The sequence below is a fragment of the Gadus chalcogrammus genome, chromosome 22, assembly GCF_026213295.1.
Source record: "Gadus chalcogrammus isolate NIFS_2021 chromosome 22, NIFS_Gcha_1.0, whole genome shotgun sequence".
Classification (NCBI taxonomy): Eukaryota; Metazoa; Chordata; class Actinopteri; order Gadiformes; family Gadidae; genus Gadus; species Gadus chalcogrammus.
This window is the reverse complement of record NC_079433.1, coordinates 17,430,704-17,450,703: the sequence shown is the minus strand read 5'-3', so window position 1 is coordinate 17,450,703 and position 20,000 is coordinate 17,430,704. Positions and strand designations below refer to the sequence as shown.

The 20,000-nt window shown below is 46.1% G+C and overlaps 1 protein-coding gene across 1 annotated transcript in view; it reads right to left on the bottom strand.

The window, feature by feature from the left end:
- Window positions 1-2,483: 2,483 nt before the first annotated feature.
- The window catches only part of kcnk9 (potassium channel, subfamily K, member 9), a 26,062-nt gene continuing 8,545 nt past the window's right edge, over window positions 2,484-20,000 (bottom strand). The window contains exons 2-3 of the mRNA XM_056582530.1: window positions 2,956-3,514; window positions 2,484-2,823 (exon numbers count right to left, since the gene is read on the bottom strand). Coding sequence (XP_056438505.1) covers window positions 2,484-2,823; window positions 2,956-3,514 — 899 coding nt within the window. The remainder of the gene's footprint in view (window positions 2,824-2,955; window positions 3,515-20,000) is intronic.

Sequence of the window (20,000 nt, the reverse complement as noted above, 5' to 3'; positions counted from 1 at the left end):
GTTGTTTTTGGGCACAAACCAAAAAAATAGATATAATGAATCATTCAATTCTCGATCTCAGGTGGCCTGACGTTCACGTCACAAGCTTGCAGAAGCAGGGAACCTTCTTCAGTAATGGCGTAACAAAACCTCAGAAATCCTGAGGAAGCCATCTCATTGGCTCAAGGGGTTTATGAAACACCCTCCCAACCAACGGACCATCTCTAGTGTTATTACACTGTTTTTTTAGACAAATCTCTTCCCTTTCCTATTGAACTACTGTGCATGAAGTCACTCGTGAGCTTACGAGTGGAAGTCAGACCACACAAGGCTCATTTAACCAATGGATGGATTACACCACACAGAACCATATGCATTGTAAAACAGTTAACGCCATAAAGGTAATGATAAAACAATGCCGTGCCCTTTTTATACATAACCGTGGAGCTTGGATTTAAACATCTTAGTTATTTTGGAGAAAATCAGCCAAGATGTTTTTAAGAAAGTCTGAAAAGCATTTGTATTACTAGCCAGTCACCATACAATGTTACAAATACAGAGGACATGCATTACAGCGCTTTCAAAGGCGTTGGGTGCTTTCTAAAGTCTCCTTCTCCTTCCCATAGCTTAGATTAATTTAAAGGATCATAGTGTTGCTTTTAAGCCTTTTCCCCATCTTTCGAGTGACATGCGAATAATCCCAGTCCCAGTCTAGAGCTCAGTATTATATCAGGCTGATTCCCCTCATGGCTTGGAACGTGTGCTGATTGTTTACGTCCTGAAATCCTGGTTATCAAACATGGCTATTCAATAAAAAGGTATCAAATAAATAATTAGGCGGCTATATGTTGCGTTGCAATAAACAATGGTCCCATGTTGTAAGCTGTTAAGCCTGACTTTGGGGAGGGTCAGCTTTCAATTGCATGCGTCACATATTGCATCACAGAAATCTGACAAAAGGACCCACATACAATGGTCTATATTTGCTGAAAATCGTATCATAGATCACACTGTCGAGATGTTCATAGCAAGATGTTTATATTGACCTCAGAGGACATATATTTACTCTCGATATAGTTAACTCTTGTATCCATAACAAGTTCTGCTCTGAATGTGTACAGCCGTTCTTAGGAGAGAGGAAAAGTCAACAAAGCCAGTATGATCCTTCAAATCAAAACATTTAAGACTCTACAGTGTTCTTCCTACATTTGCGGTTTTGTGAAATAAATAAATAAAGTATAATATAGTACAAAAAAATTGTCACAAATCATCATGGCACGGGTATTGAATGACATCGAATGCACATGCTCATATTGGAAACAATATTTTGGCATGAAGTTGTGGCCTTAAAGGGGAATTTCACTTCGTAACACTTCTGGGCTAATTTTCCAACCTACCTGCGTCTTTGTTGTTGAAGCATAACTTTGATTTCGGCTTTACAGCCTAAAATATTAATGTAATGAGACTCATCTGAATAATAAGGCTTAACACGTTCATTTGAAGGACAATAACAAGCAGGGACAGGTGTTTACAACGAGTCTGACGGGTTTGAGGTTGAATGTGCTTCTATTGGATGGAGGCGGGGGTAGGGGGGTAATAATAATACAGTTATACATCTTATATATATATATATATATATTTATATCGAATCAAGCAATCTTAACACAACCTTGGGGGCACACAAAAGCCCAGATAGGTGTGAATATGACCCCAGAAAAAGGGTTATTAAGTAAAATTCCCATTTAAGTATTAAAACATTTTCCTAAGTATGATTGCTCATAGAAAACAATACCTGATGCTGAATCATATTCAATTCTCTGTCTGCTGTGAGGCTTTTGAAAATAACATAATAGTCATAACTTTCTTTTATTCATTTATTTTCAAGTTAAAGTGAAACCAGGATACTTCGGGTCAGTGTCTCCGTTTTGAAAAATAGCATCTCTCGAAAATGTCTCCAAAGTGTGCATCATTTGGTAACCATGGAAATATATCAATGTAGTAAACTAGGAAGGTCTGGTAGCTCATGTTGTTTGTCTGTTAGTTTGTTATGTCTTTTTCCAACGAAACCCTTTGTAGAAAAAATAGAAATCCATGCGTCATGCTTGGCGTCCCTTAGAAAATAAACACAAGTTCTGCGTGGCATCTGCGCGCCCGGCCCTCCGCGGTCCTCTCTGATACTCACTCATCGTCTATTATACACACCCACAGGAAAAAGGGAAAAAGGGGATGAACTAAGAATTGGCAAAGAGCAGCGTTGAGAGGTGTTTGACCCAATGTGTAGAACACAGGAAGCTAAATGGTCAGCCTCGCTCTCTTTGCGTGCACGTGTGTGGGTTTGTGTGTGTGAGTGCATGTATGTGTGTGAATGTGTGTGTGCATGTGTATCTCTGTGTGTGTGTGTGTGTGTGTGTGTGTGTGTGTGTGTGTGTGTGTGTGTGTGTGTGTGTGTGTGTGTGTGTGTGTGTGTGTGTGTGTGTGTGTGTGTGTGTGTGTCCACGCGCCAGTCAGACGGATTTCCTGCGCTTCATGAGCCTCCGGTGGTCCATGAAGCTGTGGAGGCCGGGCGACACCGAGCTGATGGGCGACGGGAAGAAGCTGTTCTTCAGCGTGCTGGGCGAGATCTCCTCGATCCGGTACGACACCGACTGAAAGTACTGATTGGGGTTCAGCTGCGAGCTGAACGAGTTCTGGTTGGTGAAGCCGCAGCCCAGACCCCCCATCCGCCCGCCCCCTCCGCCCTCGCCCCCCCCGGAGCTGCCGAACTCCGGGGGCGAGTGGTAGTGCATGCAGGAGCACACCGACTGCAGGTCCATCACCTCCGTGGGGCGGTACTGCTGCTGCTGGTGCTGCTGCTGGTGCTGCTGCTGGTGCTGGTGGTGGTGGTGGTGGTGGGGGTGATGGAGGTCCGCGGGTCTCCTCCGTCGCCGCCCCAGCCGCACCCCGCCGCCGCCGCCCCCGCCTCCTCCGCCGCCGTGCGGCCGCGGCTCCTCCTGGATGTGGATGATCATGCTGTTGCGGTGGCCCGCCAGGGAGGCCCGCTCCTCGGCGTCGCGGCGCTCGTCCTCGCTGTTCATGGTGAGGAAGCGCAGCACCACCAGGTTGAGGAAGGCGCCGATCACCGTCAGCCCCACCAGGATGTACATGAAGCTGAAGGCCACGTAGAGCGGCTTCCTCTGCAGCGCGCGGTTCTTCTGCAGCGCCACAAAGTCCCCGAAGCCGATGGTGGTGAGCGTGATGAAGCAGTAGTAGTAGGACTGGAAGAAGCTCCAGTCCTCGTAGTGGCTGAAGGCGGCGGCGCCCACGCACAGCGTGCCGATGCAGGAGAAGAAGCCCACCGTCACCATGTTCTCCATGGACACGTCGGTGACGCTCATGCCGCAGCACTTCTTGATGCGCTTCAGCAGGTACTTGACGAAGGTGTTCATGCGCTCGCCCAGGCTCTGGAACATCACCAGCGTCAGGGGGATGCCCAGGACGGCGTAGAACATGCAGAAGGCCTTGCCCGCGTCGGTGCCCGGGGCGGCGTGCCCGTAACCTGGAGGACACAAACACAAGACAACAGAGGGTCGTTGGTGTCATGTTCTGGGATCCCGCAGGCCTACTGTGCTGTACCACAACCTCTGTGGGGAGACGGATCAGAGCCTGGGATGGGAACCAACGACTGAAGAGGCAGTGCTGCGCCCTGTTTTCTGTTTTGTTACAGAGATATTCTTTCAAAAGGGAAACTCGTTTTTTGCGATGAAGCTTTCATAAGGGGATTTTAATAACTGCATTTCTACAGGAGCCAGTCTACACCGTGTTGGCTAGACACCTTGACATACACCTTTTCTTCCCATTGGGAAACGTTTACTGTTTCTGGCCATGTTTGTGTTGGGATCACTAATTACGTGCTTAGAAATAAAACCCTCCAGCAACATCATTAGAGGAAACCAATATGTACTTTAGTATAATCTGATTTGAGATTATTCAACTAAAATTAGATCTGTGAGAATATAAATGAGGCAACAGCTCTCAGAGTACCCTGGATGTAACATGAGGCCAGATCTATGGCGCCACACTGCTGGTCAATGGGGCTGGCGGATCTAGTTTTCATAAGGCCCAGGGAGTAAAGCTACCCTTGGATGGCACCCCCATCGCTCCATCCACACTAGCAGTGCCTAGGATGAGGGGACCCGAGTGAAGAGGCACCGTGGAAGACTCCGGGTTCCTAAGTTCTGCAACCTAGCTCACAGCGTTGACAAGAGGGTGGGTCTGACCGCGCGGGTCATGAAGCAGTCAAACAAGCTGCTGTGGGGCAGGAGCAGAGAGAGGATTCTCTATGCGTTCACTACCAGCAGGAGAGACAGCTGCTACGCTACCAGGGCCGTCGCTGCTGTCCTCAGACTCAGATCGCTACATCGCATTTCAGTGAAATAATAAATCACATTTTACTGATAGAATATTGAAAAAATATGTACAAACACGAAGGCCTGAAAAGGTAAGATACAAAAATATTTGGATGCGTACAAAGAATGTATGAAAAAAGGGAATTGAGCCAATGAGAGATCAAATGCATGTCACCTTAACAGAGTTCAGACACAAAGTCAAGTACAAGTGCAACCATGAGGATGTGTTGATGGGAAAATGTGGTTTCAGACTATTGGGATGAATTCTGATTTTCTGAATCTTTGCCTAACTAGTTGTTAGCATTGACTCCACCCGTTGGTCGGGTAGCCAATTATTACGAAACCCAAATAGTTTCAAAATATAGTTAGATGAAGGTTTTGAAGGTTTATGGAAACAAAACAGGAAATATTAACAATCATATGATATGATATGATATGATGTTGAAAGAAGCGCATAATTTATGGTGCTAGGGAATTGCAATGGGTAGGCTACGTTTCAAGCATATTGTTTATTTTTTAATTCAATTTATCTATTTTTAAAGCCATGACATTCTTTTGGATGGTCACAAGCAAGCAGTATGTAAAGGGTATCCTTGCGTGTGCGCTTGTAGACACGCTTAGATATGAGGGGGAATCATCTCCAGGGAGAGTGTTATTGTGGAGCAACAGGCGGAAAGCAGCCCGTCGGACCGACTCCACTAGACTGACTGCAAGAACGGACGTTGGCTGGAAGGATTAGTGTAATAAAAGTGGTCTTCTCTGTGGCGAAGGAGACGAGAAAACCAAAGAAGGAGCTATTGGATTTGATAGAGGAGACAGGAAGGAGCCAGCAAGGCTTTTATCTTAATTAGACTTTATCTGGAGGCCACTTGCTGCTGAGTCACAAGCAACAAGAACTCCTACAGGCTGGGGGGCCGGTGGGGTAACAAAAGGCAGAGACGAGGCATTGATTTAGTCAGTCTATATTTCAAGACAAACAAGCTGAAATTCAACCAGAGTTCATATTTCCTTTTTCTTAACAAGAGTTAACAAAACCGTTTGTGTTAACAAAGATTATGCCTTTTGGCAGGTTGTTAAAGGGAAAAGTACAGCCTTTTTACTCATCGATCACTCCTCTTTCCCGTCAGGTGCTTCCGCGGGGCCATAGTGAATAACAAACTTTAAAGCTAGAGCCAAAGAAAAACAACAACACTACCAGCGGCGTGTGGCTGACATTTGTATCTCCCCCACAACCAGCGCCGGGCTGCCTACCTACGATATCTCCTCTTCACAAGACGATTGTAGTGGTTATGTTTGTTGTGTTCATGGATCAAACCTGGTCAGGTTTTTTGTTTGTGTGAGTCTTTGCAGTATCGATCTGTAAAGGCCTCCCCTCAACGGACTCCTTCCACCCACACAAGCACGCGTGTTGATATGCGTGAGAGCTTTTTATAAACTCCAGTTTAAGCGAGTCTATAAAAAGGGGGGCGACCGCTGAACACAATACGGCCGTCAGAGCGGAGCCACGGAAATTCCTTTTCAATACACAACTGACAATTATTTTTATTATGTATTCATAATGACTGACTGACATGAGCGGTGTTTGTGTGCACGTTTGTGTGTGTGTGTGTGTGAGTGTGTGTGTGTGTGTGTGTGTGTGTGTGTGTGTGTGTGTGTGTGTGTGTGTGTGTGTGTGTGTGTGTGTGTGTGTGTGTGTGTGTGTGTGTGTGTGTGTGTGTGTGTGTGTGTGTGTGTGTGTGTGTGTGTGTGTGTGTGTGCGGGGGTGGGTGGCGGAGAGAGAGAGAGATAGAGAGAGAGAGAGAGAGAGAGAGAGAGAGAGAGAGAGAGAGAGAGAGAGAGAGAGAGAGAGAGGAGAGAGTGAGAGAGAGAGAGAGAGAGAGAGAGAGAGAGAGAGAGAGAGAGAGGGGGGAGAGAGAGAGAGAGAGAGAGAGAGAGCGAGGGAGAGAGAGAGCAAGAGGGAGGGAGGAATTGACAAAGGGAGGGAGAGAGAGAGAGAGAGCGAGAGAGGAAAGGAGGAAGGGAGGGAGAGAGAGAAAGAGAGATGAAGGTTCAAACAGTCAATCGGGTTCACTCCAGGGCTGCTCAACATTGCACGTGCCGACCAGAAGATGCGATGTGAAGGAGTCTCAACTGCTGTTGAGGTTATCAAAATAGCCAACAGAACCTCAGGGTTGAGATTATTCTGAAGAACATGGAAAATGATTTTCTCTGAGAAGTTTCACACCAGCAAAGCATTGACGTGTGATACATATTTTAAAGAAGTTCAGGGGATATATTGAGGTTTTGTATCGAATGTACTGGCCTGAAATCAGACCTTTTGTCATGCCAAATTGGTCTCATTTTCAGAATCCGAATTGCAAATAGATAGACTTTGACTATATTTGTTACACACACTGGCAAGAACAACTCCAATTTGGGTTTTTTTGGAGCCTCGCCCATGCACCCTGATGATGTTCTGCACTTGAACTCATGTTAATTGCATGATTTGGTTCTTCTCATCCTCAGCTGTAATCCACTGTGGATAAAACTCTTTACTAAATGGCCATATATTAGTATATTAGTCATCTACCAATGGGCCTGTTGTTGTGAAAGCACAGGGACTGCATCAAACTGAATATGTTTGTCGGATTAACAAAGCTCTTCACACCATGTGTATTAAAATCTTGGGAAGCATTTAGTTCTTCTGATCAGCCATCTGTCTGCCGTCCGCCTGATCCCCCCCTGCTCCCCTTTCCTCGCAAATTAGCGAAGAAATTCCTGCCGATTCTTGACGTGTGAACATTTGTGCACGATAATAAGCAATTAATGAATTCTTCGGCAGTCGATCGAACTGTACATGTAATTTGATTCGTGGTTACCTGTGACGTACTTGTGAAACAGGTCACTACTGAGAGAGAACTCGAAATGGTGTTGAGAGGGCAGCATAATATGGTATATTTCCAAGGTAACACAATCATTCGCAACAAACAGTTAGCCTACAGCTGACATGGTGAAATCTATTTTAAACAATAAAAATATTTTGTACGTACAAAGTCTATTTCCGAAACGCTCATTGTCATGGCTACTGCTGTTGTATTTTACAACACTTTTTCACACTCACAGCCATAGCAATACTGTTAGTTATTACATAGGTTCACAGACCTGGTACTTCGCTGGCAGTGGCCAGAACTAAGCAGAAGCACAAACAAACACAGTTTTTACCCATATACACCGCCATGTATACAAATGATGGCCGTTGGCTGTACATTGGCACTGACGAGACAGGCCCTGGCCATCACCGCTGTTTTCTGTGCCGTCTTGAATTGTCTCGTTGTTATTGTTGATTGCATTCTTGGCTGGTGGTCACAGCAGTGGCCTGTGTAATCTGTTTGTCGTGTCATAATGACTGTGCTATCTCGCGTTGTCAAGGGAACAGACATATTTGTTCTGCAAGAACAGGATCCTGTCATGCACAGGTGCTTTTGTTGCATATGTGTGCACAGGTGAACGATTGTGTGCGCTCGGTGTATGTACTGAACGGTGTGAACGCCACGACATAAATCACCAGACTAATGCAGTAATTAGCCAGCGTGGCAGAGAGTAAGTCACTTTAAGCTGCTAGCCCAGCTGCTGATCTAGGCAATAGCTTTGGGCTACGGGCTGAATTATGAATTCTATTCAAACTGATGGATTAGCAATCACTTAAATTGTAGTGTATGCTGCATTAGCCATTTTTATAAAACATATGGAATGTGCAATTTCTAGGGTTTAATTGTTTGGAGTGTGTTGTATTTGAACATTGAATAGTCTGGACCCTTTTGACAGTGGCGTCTACTGGGGACAAACACAGGTGTCATTTATAACACTAATAAGGGTCTGCTCCTTTTATGGACCAGGCTACGGGAAGTAGACTAAACCAGGCAGGAGTCTGCTAGCCATGCCAAGGAGCAAGACCCGTACATGGTCGATTGGAAGTCAACTGGTAGCACTCCATCATCTTTGTGAAAGAAAGAGGCTGACTGTTGAGACTTTCTTCTACTGAAGAATGAGAGCTCTTCTGCCCTGAAGTGTGGAGTGCAGGTGCTACCAAGTTGTGATTTCATTTCACAAAATGTATCACTAGCAAGAAGCAACGTATCACTTTCCAACATGCAAATATATGCAAATTAAGTTATTGTCGCACCTTTGGAAAGCTTTGATAACATTTTAACTTACTATAAAACAATATAAGAACGTGCTATATTCTGAGAGTCTTTAAACCAATAGTAATACATTTTATGCGTTGACAAAACAACAGAAAAAAAGTATTTTATTATTATATTATTATTATATACTTAATTTATACCCATGGTTTAGTTAAGAGGGAGTGTGTGACTGTGACTGGGTACTATTTAAGATCTGGCAATCTTTTGCCAATTGTCTCACTTGTCTCTCATGGTTATATGCGATTAATGTAAGAACATAACAGAATAACAGTCAATAACCCTGTATTTGAGGTTTAGGCGCTTAAACTCTACTAAAACACATAGAGCACATTAAACTAGGATGCTACAATTCTCAACCAGTTCCCCAAGAACAGTGCTTGTGTCTCCGTGGTTGAAATGCACTGATGTTATGTGCCTCCAGGTCCACACAAAATCTGCAAGTCATAATCATGTGATTTTATTATGGATGTTTCATAAGGGTGTGTGTGTGTGTGTACCTGCGTTCATTATTCAAAATAAGTTCATTGAGTTCATTATTCAAAATAAACTCTGCACTACATTTTGAAGTGATTAACCTTTTCAAGTAGACCGCATGCATTTTTTATACATAGCAGTACCAGACTGACACACGTGTCAGCTGCCTGGAGCGCCCATCTAAGGTACGTTCCAGAGTAAAATAAGATTCTCTATCTCACCAATGGTTGACATGACAGATTCATTTAAAAGATTTAAGACAGAAAATTCACAATGAAAATAAAGTAATAAGCTGCTACGTCTTTGTGGTAGTATTGTATACATGCACCATCTTTGTATAAGAACAATCAATATGCACCCCCCTATTGTTATTACATACAGCCTGACAGATGGAAGGTATCGACACAGTTATAAGACTCATTTCATTTGTCTGTATATTCAGTGAGTCAATTATTTTTTTAATTTCTCACAGTATACAGAGGTTATTTATTTGTAGCATCTCCATCGCTCAAGGGTTGTTGATCTATATTGATTGCACGACGTACGTAGGCGTAGAACAGCCGTTTTATTGACCCAACTCAGGAGAACATCACTAAAACAGTGCCATTATAATTAGCATCGAGCTTAATCAGGCTTTACGGTTAAGTAAAAACGGTGCAACTCAAGCAGAGTTGCAACTCTTGTTTCAAGTGAGCTAGTTTCAACGTTGGCTTCAGTGGAAATGAACCTGGTTGAAACAGGCATTCGGTATCCCCTGGCCTGTACCCAGCACCTTATGGTCCTTATGAGAAAGCAGAAGCCATTCAACCATTCAACCGTAGTGTGGCTATTACCAGACCAAGCTCAATCGTAGATTGCACGTTGGTCTGGGGAAGCTGCCGTCATTTCCTTCAGCACAAGAGGCGTGATCAACGGGCCTAGTTCAACTGACTGTGTACGCGATTGGCTGCTTGCCGTCGCTTCCCTGTCGTCATTGTGTTAAACCTGCCAATAGCGTGCCAAGGGGAAAAGCCAGTTCGGTGATTGGCTCCCGCAAAAACGTATCGGAAGCAGAAAGAAATGTATTGCTCTTCTCCAGACCTTTGTGCAGGGCAAACTCAAATCACCGGCAGAATGGGCAGGGCTACCCCAGTCTAATTCGACCTCACACCCTTTTCCTCACCCTCTCAAAGGGGGTAGTCTCACTTAATCCCGCAAGAACCCAGAACATTTGGGAAGTGTCGTAAATAAGCTTTGGCTAGAAATACTATGATGCAAACATCGGATGACTGTCTCCCGCTTGTCTATGTTACTGTATCCGTCCCAATTCAAATAAACCTTAAATAATAATTAAAGGCACTACACGCCATAGTGTGCACAGAGAGCTTTGAATGCGTCAGAGGGAAACGTGGAGCAGACCACCTAGCATCCAGCATGAGTCCTATTTTGGCTACCTCCTTTGAAGGTGTGCAATTACGCGTCAGCGTCTTATTAATATCGGGGCTGATTAGGGTCCATCGGGAGCCCCCTTCTGGCTGATTGTAAAGAGGGGATCGCTGATGTGCATTTTAATTTCACCACAACGACAAGGTAATTCCAATTACTGGTTTATCCGTAGCTAAGATTCCTTTGAAACGATCAGAAAGGAGATTATTAGCTTGAGAGTGAAGGCCCTTTATTTTAAGGCAGCATCCAAAGAGAAACTCCTTAGGGCTCAGTCTGAGTAACAAAATACCCCGACCTAACTAAAGGCATCCGGGGTTAACGGATTCTATTTATTCTGCTCAACTCAAGTGTTAAGGTTTTTTTTAATGCTACGGCCTCACAGAGAGACAACACAGAGCACTAGCTCACGGCTAACACGCTCCTGTGTAGCAGGCGGCCGAGCTAACATTAGAAGATCTAGGCATTTATTGCTTATCCAGTCTTATCACAGAGGAGTGGTATTACTTCATAATCCTTCATCATTGTATTATCCTCTGCAGAAAAAAGAGCCCATTGAGGTGTATGAGACACGTTAACTAATTCGTTTTGCGGTGTGACGTTGAGCATTTAGCACAGAGAGAAAGTGGATTTGGAGCGAGTTTCCTGCCAGAGTGAAGCAAAATAAACCAAGGAAGGACTCTTGAGAAAGAAAGTATAATGATGTCAATTTTATATTTCCAACCACGCCGCCCCCCATCACTTCTTGTTGCAAAGACCTGCTGTGTTCCAACTCTGCCTGTATGGGTCTTCAGGGACGTTATTACAACCTCTGGTGACACCCTTGTCTGTGAGTATCAATGCTCTGCTTGATGAACGAGTAATCTCCTTACTAAGTCGCTGTGCCTCTCTAGCACTGGGAGGTGCAAGGGAAGCCAATGCAGGGGATAGATGGACGCTGAGACATAGTGTACCACCCAGAGACAGACAGGGAACGAGCAGCTATGGGTTTTGACACAGTTCCACTTCGGTGGACACCATGTCCAGTGCGAGTTGGACAGAACCTGGTATCGGACCAGGCACATCCAATTCTTACCGCAGGTATCACTGAACAGCAGCAGGGATATTCCCACCAATGGGGTCCCCCCACATCCCCTTCCCTGTGACATATAGGTCCATCGAGTTGTTCGATAACTGCAGTATCTGTGGGACCCAGAGCCCTTTCCCTTGTCTATTTAATACATTGACTGATCAGGATTCGGGGCAGAGGACTTGTTGACCACCTTTAGTAGGGCAGTAGTAGGGAATAATGCTCTCTCTGTGCTCTGACAACAAACTATAGATTACGACAAAGTGCAGCTTATACACTAAGACCTGTTTGTCTCCATGCCGAGACAGACAGTCCCCACGTACATTTAATGGGCCACAGATACCCCGCAAATGCATTGTATCGCAGCCTCTACTTGCTGAAGTGGGCTTGTACAACAAGCTCACAATCAATGTATTTTTATACTCCCGTCTTCACATACTGACTGAGTAGAACAAGCTGTGCTGAACTTATTTTGGTCCTATTCTCCAAACCGTCACAGAAAGTCCTCAGTTGAAATGTATTTCTTTCCTCCTGCTCTCAAAACAAGTTGAAGACTTGCGGAACATTGCAGTGATGAGCTCGGCTGAGCCTGTTGTCCCTTTTGCCGCGGGCAACAGGGACTCTGTGTGCTGTTTTAATATACGTTTTTATCTACGGATGCCGATGGCAATGAGGGTAAACAGCCGTGCCTCAGCATGAGGGTGCCACATTGGGCTGTTCGTTTATGCAATGCAGAGTAGGGAAAATGCAACAACAAAACAAAAGGGAACGACGTCATCTTAGACGTCGGACATTCATTTTATTTTCTTGGACAGCTACAAAGGGAAACCTGCTGGGTCGGCTGTCTGTGATGTTTTGGCACGTTGTGGTTTTTGAAATGCTGAACAAGCAGTTCTGGGTGGGGGAGGGGGGGGGGGGGGGGGACTTCTTACACAGGCGTTTCCATTGGTTTTCTGAGACAGATGGGGAGGATGGCAATAAATTGGTCGGAGGCCGTTCCAGGTCCTGAGCGTGAGGGCGTGGTTTGTGTTGCTTGAGTGGAGGCGCGCGTATACAGTCGGCCTGGCGGTGCTGGACTGATGGGGATGAAATCCACCATTACAGTCATTGACCTTATAAACAGAGCTTCCCCTATTAATCATTGTATAATGTATCAGCGCTAAGTCCCCTTGTCACTGAACCCTGCCTTTTAAAGCTGCTGTAGCTGTGATTCAAGAGTTATAAAAAGAGAATGCTGGAAAGAGCAGAAGACAGCAAGATTTTTAGACTAAACAATTACATAAAAAACATCCCCTCCCTCTGTAGACCCTCCCTCCCTTTTTCCACCATTGGAAAATATTTAATTTCACACAACCATGATTGACAGGCAAGGTGGATTCCCTAACCAAGGAAGAGATGCCCTGATTGGTCAGAAGTAAGCCGGGAGCTGTCTTAACTGTCTCTATAAATTGTCTCACAAAGGCAGGCATAGTCAACTCGAACCGATATTCTCACTTGTACTCACTAATAGCTGGTGATGGCTGTGGCGTTTCAAACAAATAACAACCAAAGCTCCTAAGTGTTACCTACAGCACCTTTAACTAGCTTTTTCTTTTTTCACAAAAAAAGGCCTCTGCTATTGAATATGAAGGTATTATCTTCATCTCTTTCTCTAAACAAGTGGAAAAATAAACAGGAACATGAATGCATTCATGTCTTATGGAATTGGCAATAAAGTGACTCGCAAGAAACACAAAAAAGAGAAAAGTTCTGCATTAGTTCCCTGTAGCATTTGACTGTGTGTGACCTGTGGCCCTTCTGCTCAAGAAATGATGAGGCTTACGTTTTCCCGAAAGTTGCCTACGACATCAACTCCGACGCACCAAATCGCCCCCGCCCCCCCGCGCCCGCAGCCTTCCTCCCCCGCTTTCAGGTGACACTTCCTGCAGGACACTCCAGGTCTGCAAAGTAAAGTTCCAGAGAGACGCACTGGAGAAATCAAGTCTCAGCTTTCTTCCACCATGTCACCATGTGTCACATTACTAATAACACAATTATTATCTCTCTTGGCATATGTTTTTTTTCCTCTTCTTCTGTCTCTATGTGTGCGCCTCGAAACGATAATCGAAGGACTAACACGTTCTTTGAAGAGGTAATGACTTTTTTAACAACCAATAAGCTGTTGAGGTTAGTTTACTGAACTAATTTGAATTTGAAAATAAACACATAACGAGGAGGAATATGATGATGATGATGATGATCATGATGATCACAGAACAGAGCCGTGGATCCAGGCACTCATCAATCTCAAGGACGGATGATGAGTGTTTTGGCTCATCTGATTCATGCTCAAAGTCAAGCGCACGGCCGCGCGCACACACACACACAAATACACACGGATATCTAGTGCGGTTAACTGCGTGCGCACACACACACACACACACACTAACACACACAAATACAAACAAAAACACAAGCACATATACACACACACACACGCACACACACACACACACACACACACACACACACACACACACACACACACACACACACATGCACACACACACGCACACACACACACACACACACACACACACACACACACACACACACACACACACACACACACACACAAAAAGGGGAAACCTGCTGCGCAAAACCGATACCCAACAACAATGAGTCACGGGGGGAGGGGGGAGATCATGAGCACATCGTCATGGTAGCGCTCCCGTCTCCCCCTCATCACTCCGGCTGGAACGCCAACATTAGCTAGGAGGGATTGTTTCGAGTGACTCATGGCTGTGGGAGGGAGGGGGTGGGGGAAGAGCTTTTCCAGGAGCCTAATTTTATACCCCCACCCCACTCCCTACACACACACTTCAAACACACACTTGGGAGAAGTCCTTGAAGTCTTGTGTTCACTTTCTTGCACTTGGAAGATTGCATGTTGTCCTCCAGTCCGTCTCCAACCCACCACTACCTCCTCCACTTCTTTCACCGCCTCCACCATCAGCACCACCACCACTTAACACCACCACCACCACCAGTACCACCACCACCACAACCACTTTCACCTCCTACAGCACCACCACCACTTTCACCACATCCACCACAACCACAGCCCCACCACCACCACCACCTCTGTCTCCACCACCACCACCACCTCTGTCTCCACCACCACCACCACCATCATCTCCTCTATCACCACAACCTCCCCCATCACCTCCACAAGCTCCATCACCACAACCACCACCCCCTCACTTTTAAAGGCACCCAGTGCAACTTTATGTAAACATTCAATGAAAAATAAACATTAAATTTCTAGTCTTTTTTACACGTAGTAAGTTTCAATAACTCCATACCATTACATATCGACATTCAAGGAGCAAAGATGAGACGTCGTTGTGTGTTGAGAACTGATAGAAAATCGTAAACAACAACAATCGCCGGTGGGGAGAAGCCATTTTTCCATTGACTGGAAGCCTGCTTTATTTATTGTAGGTTACAAAAAATAAAGAAAATGTTGTTGTTGTTATCGATTTTGTATCAGTTCTCACCACACAACGACGTCTCATCTTTGCTGCTTAAATGTCGGTATGTAATGGTATGGAGTTATTGAAACTTACTACGTGTAAAAAAGACTAGAAATTGAATGTTTATTTTTAAGCCTCGAAAGTTGCACTGGGTGCCTTTAACACTTTCACATCCCCAACCACCTCCTCCACCAACACCTCCACCACCGCCAACTCCATCAAAACATCTCATCCCCGGGGTTCCCCATTGAGAGGCAGAGGCGGTGGCCTGGTGGCAGTGAGACCCAGACCCCGGGGGGCTCAGAGTGCTAGGTGATGATGGTCAGCAAGGAGCCGGCCCTGGGCGGCAGATCAGGTCCATGGAAGAATGAGGGTATGATGTATGAAACTATTTAACATGGCAACAGGTGTCAGGCTGGAGCTGAAAGTAGAGAGGGGGCTGGAGTAAGCAGTGCAGTCATATTCCTCTCACCGCTCTATAATTCCTGTCCTTTTTTAACTTTCATCGAAGCCTTGCGGCGTCGAGGATGATTTTGACGATTGTTTGACTTTCCATGAGAGTGGTATCGAAAACCAAAGCGATACCCTTGGAGCCGACACATTCGCAGGAACACCCTTGTTTGTCATTCCTTAATCAGTCCACTGTCATTGAGCGCAAGGCAAAGGGTTCGCATGACACGTTTAAAAAAGGTGATCTATTTATAGAAGCAACACCTACTCTGTCATACAGGGAAATGGTCCCCTGTGATAAACAGCTGAGAGAGTGTGTGAGTGTCAATAAGCTTAAAGGGCAGCAATTAGTGGTGTGTGCGTGTCAGGCTTATGTATTATTATTAGCCCCCTTCAGGTGAGCAGGCAGGGTATGGATTGCTGATGGCTCTGTCGTTACCTCAGAGGAATAGGGATGGAAGTTGTGGGACACACGATGAATCTGGCATATGATTTCTCAGTCACTCAATGCAAACACGCACGCACACACAAGCTTGCATGCACACACACACGCACGCATGCACGCACACACATAAACACACACATAAACGCATACAATCTTGGATGTCATATTGGCCACATTTTTTATTGAAAATGTCTAGTGCCATTTTCATAACTTTCAGTTCTGATTGACATCACTCTAATTACCTTTGGAATTAAAAAGCAAAAAAAAGAGTTGTGAACAGTGAACAGCGAACAGTGAACAGTGAACATTAATCAGTGTATATTGAAAAGTGTGCTTTGAAAAGTGAACATTGAACGGTGAACAGTGAACAGTGAACAGTATTTTCCCCCTCTGGAGAGCTGTCCCGTGTCCCCTGGTCCCCTGAACACAGTGAGACGCTGTACCATATGCCCTAGACTGGTAGTCTGCTGCAGACATTAATAAATAAGGGGATTCCCAGCCCGGCCTTGGTTCATGTCCACGGGTTGTTGTTGTGATTAAAACATTTAAAATAGATGAAGGCACAATTACCCATAGTTGTTCTTTACTCAAACCAATATACTATTGTCTATTGTGAAACACTGGAGCAATCCTTACTGGAGCCATTGTAGAATGGAACTGCATTTTCTTGATAAATTCAACCCGCACAAAGTCTTCAAATGTGTCTTTATTCTTTTAATCAAGGGTTCAAATATAGACATGTACTTCCAGGTCTGTTTTTTCAAGTTGAATCGACCCGCATTTGTTGCAATCGCAACAATCGATGGACGAAGAAATGTGAAGGACAGCGCAATACTAAAATCAATGACCTCCTCGGCCTGGCAGCGTCCGCCGTTCGATCCCCAACAAAACCCGGCCCTCCGGCGTGGCCCCGGGACTGTTTGGCTTCAGAACGCCAGGTTCTGACGCGGGTCCACGAGCAGAGGTGACATGGCAGGCCTGGACACGTTGCTGGAGTTGTCAATAGACTCAGAGAATGCAGCTTAACCTTTACCAATTGAACCAACAGGTCACCCAGGTTGTTCCGATCCCGACGACTGTGATTACAGTGTCCGACCACACCGTTCTTTCTTTTGTCCTATGTTTCAGGATGGTACTACGACTTCAGGTACAACAAAAATAAAACTGAGCTCTCTCTCTCTCTCTCTCTCTCTCTCTCTCTCTCTCTCTGACTCTCTCTGACTCTCTCTCTCTCTCTCTCTCTCTCTCTCTCTCTCTCTCTCTCTCTCTCTCTCTCTTCTTTCTCTCTCCCCCCCCCCCCCCCACCCCCCCCCTCTCTCTCTCTCTCTCTCTCTCTCTCTCTCTCTCTCTCTCTCTCTCTCTCTCTCTCCCTCCCCCCCCCCCCTCTCTCTCTCTCTCTCTCTCTCTCTCTCTCTCTCTCTCTCTCTCTCTCTCATTCTTTTGGCAGCACTAAAGCATCTCTTGGGGTCCAGGGTCACCAACGACCTGCTAATGGCCACGGAAGAAGAATCTACGGCTCTCCTCTCGGTGTCCGCGGCCGCTGAGTGCAGTGTTTGACCATGTTGAACACAGCATTATTCTGGAGTGCCTCTAAATCCTCCTGGACCTCGTAAAGTGGGTGGTCGTATAGGGCGGCAGCGGAGCACTGATACGCGGCACTACTGCTAGTCACATTCTGGAGGGAACAACCTGAGACCAAAGCCCCGGCAGGAATACGTTTGATATTTGTAGCGAGACCCGTAAAAAAGAGCTGTTATTTGAACAGAGCAACAACACACAGTGAGAGTGTGGCGGCGCCATGTTTCATTTGTTTACCGGCTGCTATTTTTTGGATGCAAAAAATTCTAAGCAATATCTCGCCTCATTCCCGACGCGGACTTGTGCTCTGGGCATCAGAACTGTTGTTGGCTTGATGTAAGCAACATTTAATGAGACAAAAACATTAAAGCAGATTAAAACCGCCAATGCAAGTGGGCACAAACGTATTTGCTGTGGAAAGTCTGCTTTGAACGCTGAGTGGGAGAGGCGACGATTGTGAGCACCACATTTATTTCACCCGTGGAGAACGTAACCATGGATCTCTGGGCTGAGCAGGGGCCTGTTGTCCCCTTTACACACCGCTCTGACCCAACTCCCACTGCTCAACATCGAGCACAAGCTGAACAACGATTGAAATACTAATTGTATTGAACACTGGGCGCAGTGTGCTGAGTTGTGTCAGGCCGAGATCAGGTTGAAGTGATTGCTTTAAGCAAGCGAACCTCCGACAGGTTGTCATTTTGTTTTTTAGCTGCAGCCAAATCGTTCAATCATTATCCTGGACAGATGATCATTGAAGTACATAAAGACATACGCTCCCTACCCTGCCCACACACACACACACACACACACACACACACACACACACACACACACACACACACACACACACACACACACACACACACACACACACACAAAGTAATTTAGTTATGTAAACTGCAGGTGGTGCTACAAGCATTATGTTCTGTAGCCTGCGGGTCTGTTTGCCTTTGTGCTCCACGCCAACGTTCTGCTACCACAGCTCTATTATAACTCTGTTTGTTTTACGTCCTCCCGGGGCTCAGCATTTAGCATCGCAGACACCAATCTTCTATTAAAGGCACAAGCACGGATATGCACACACACCCACGCGCACACACACGCGGCACACACACACGCAAACACAAACAACCGGTATAAAAACAGCACGGACATTATTCGCGCTACGGTGTTCTCTGGCAATAACTCATGAAAAGAGACCACACACACACAAGCACGCACGCATGCGTATTTGCACGCACACTCACACATCGGCTCGCACCGTTGGAATAAAGTGGGTGCGATAGGAACAGGTGGGAGGGCATGTTGCGTGCAGAAATACCGAAAACAAATGTGAGAGAGGGACAGAAGAGTGCTGGTGGTGGGAGGCGGTGACAGTGGGCAGAACAGGCCTGTTCTGTCCGGCTCTGTATGCACTAGAGCTAAAGGGGAGTTAAGCCATCAGGTCAACTCCAGAGGGCTGCTCACTACACCAAACGGTGCGGAGAGCCGGACCAGCAGAGGCGTTTGAAGCTCGAGCCGCAGGATCTCCCCGGGGATAAAAACATATCACATGCAGCAGTGAGGGGTTGTTGGGCGGGCGGCTGACGGCTGACGGCTGACGGGAGGCGGTCTCGCCGGGCCTCCGTCGCTGGGGTCTGAGGGGGAGGGGCGAGCACAGGTGCAGCTCGTTAGGTTAATGAGGGGTCTGAAGGCATGCCAGGCCCCTCGTTAATGAGAGCTGCACTCAGGAGCACGTGCTGCTGTGCTTTGAGTCAGGGAGGTATCACATTTGTTTATCAAAGACGCAACGGAAGGAGGATAACTTTATTATCGTTATGTTACAGTATGTTACGATGCGCATCTGCAGTGTGCGCGTGTCTACGGAAGGCCGAAAGGGTCAAAAATACTGCTCAATGTGGATTGGATGTGTATTCATTAAAATCTGAGTTTAAGCTTGTATAAGCTCTAATAACTTTGTATTAAAAACGCTGTTTTTAAAGTATTCTATTCAACTCTACAATGGTGTCGAAGACCAAGCGGTGCTCACCGGCTCCCAAATGGACGGAGCTGGACGGGGTCCACTGTCCAGCATCACCTCTAAGGACCTGCTCCACCTCTCTGGACCAGGCCCAGCTCCACCTCTCTGGACCAGGCCCAGCTCCACCTCTCTGGACCAGGCCCAGCTCCACCTCTCTGATCAGCTGATCCAACTAGAACCCTGAGCCAATCAACCCAGCTATGGTTAGGGTGATGGTCAGGTTTACAGGTTAAAGTGCCAGCCCGCTGGAATTCGAACACTACGAGATTAAATAAAAGTGTTTTTTGGGCTGAAAGTTTTAGGAAGGAGGGTGAGGGTTGAGGGTTATAACGAGCGACTTTGTATCTTAGACGCGCCACACGGCGTTACACTGAGAAGCCAAACCCTCAGTCGGAGGTTCACCGCTGCCCGGACAGAGCTCTCCGGGGCTATGGCTAGAGGCTGCTTGAACCCGGGCGATTAGGTTGTATGAGTGA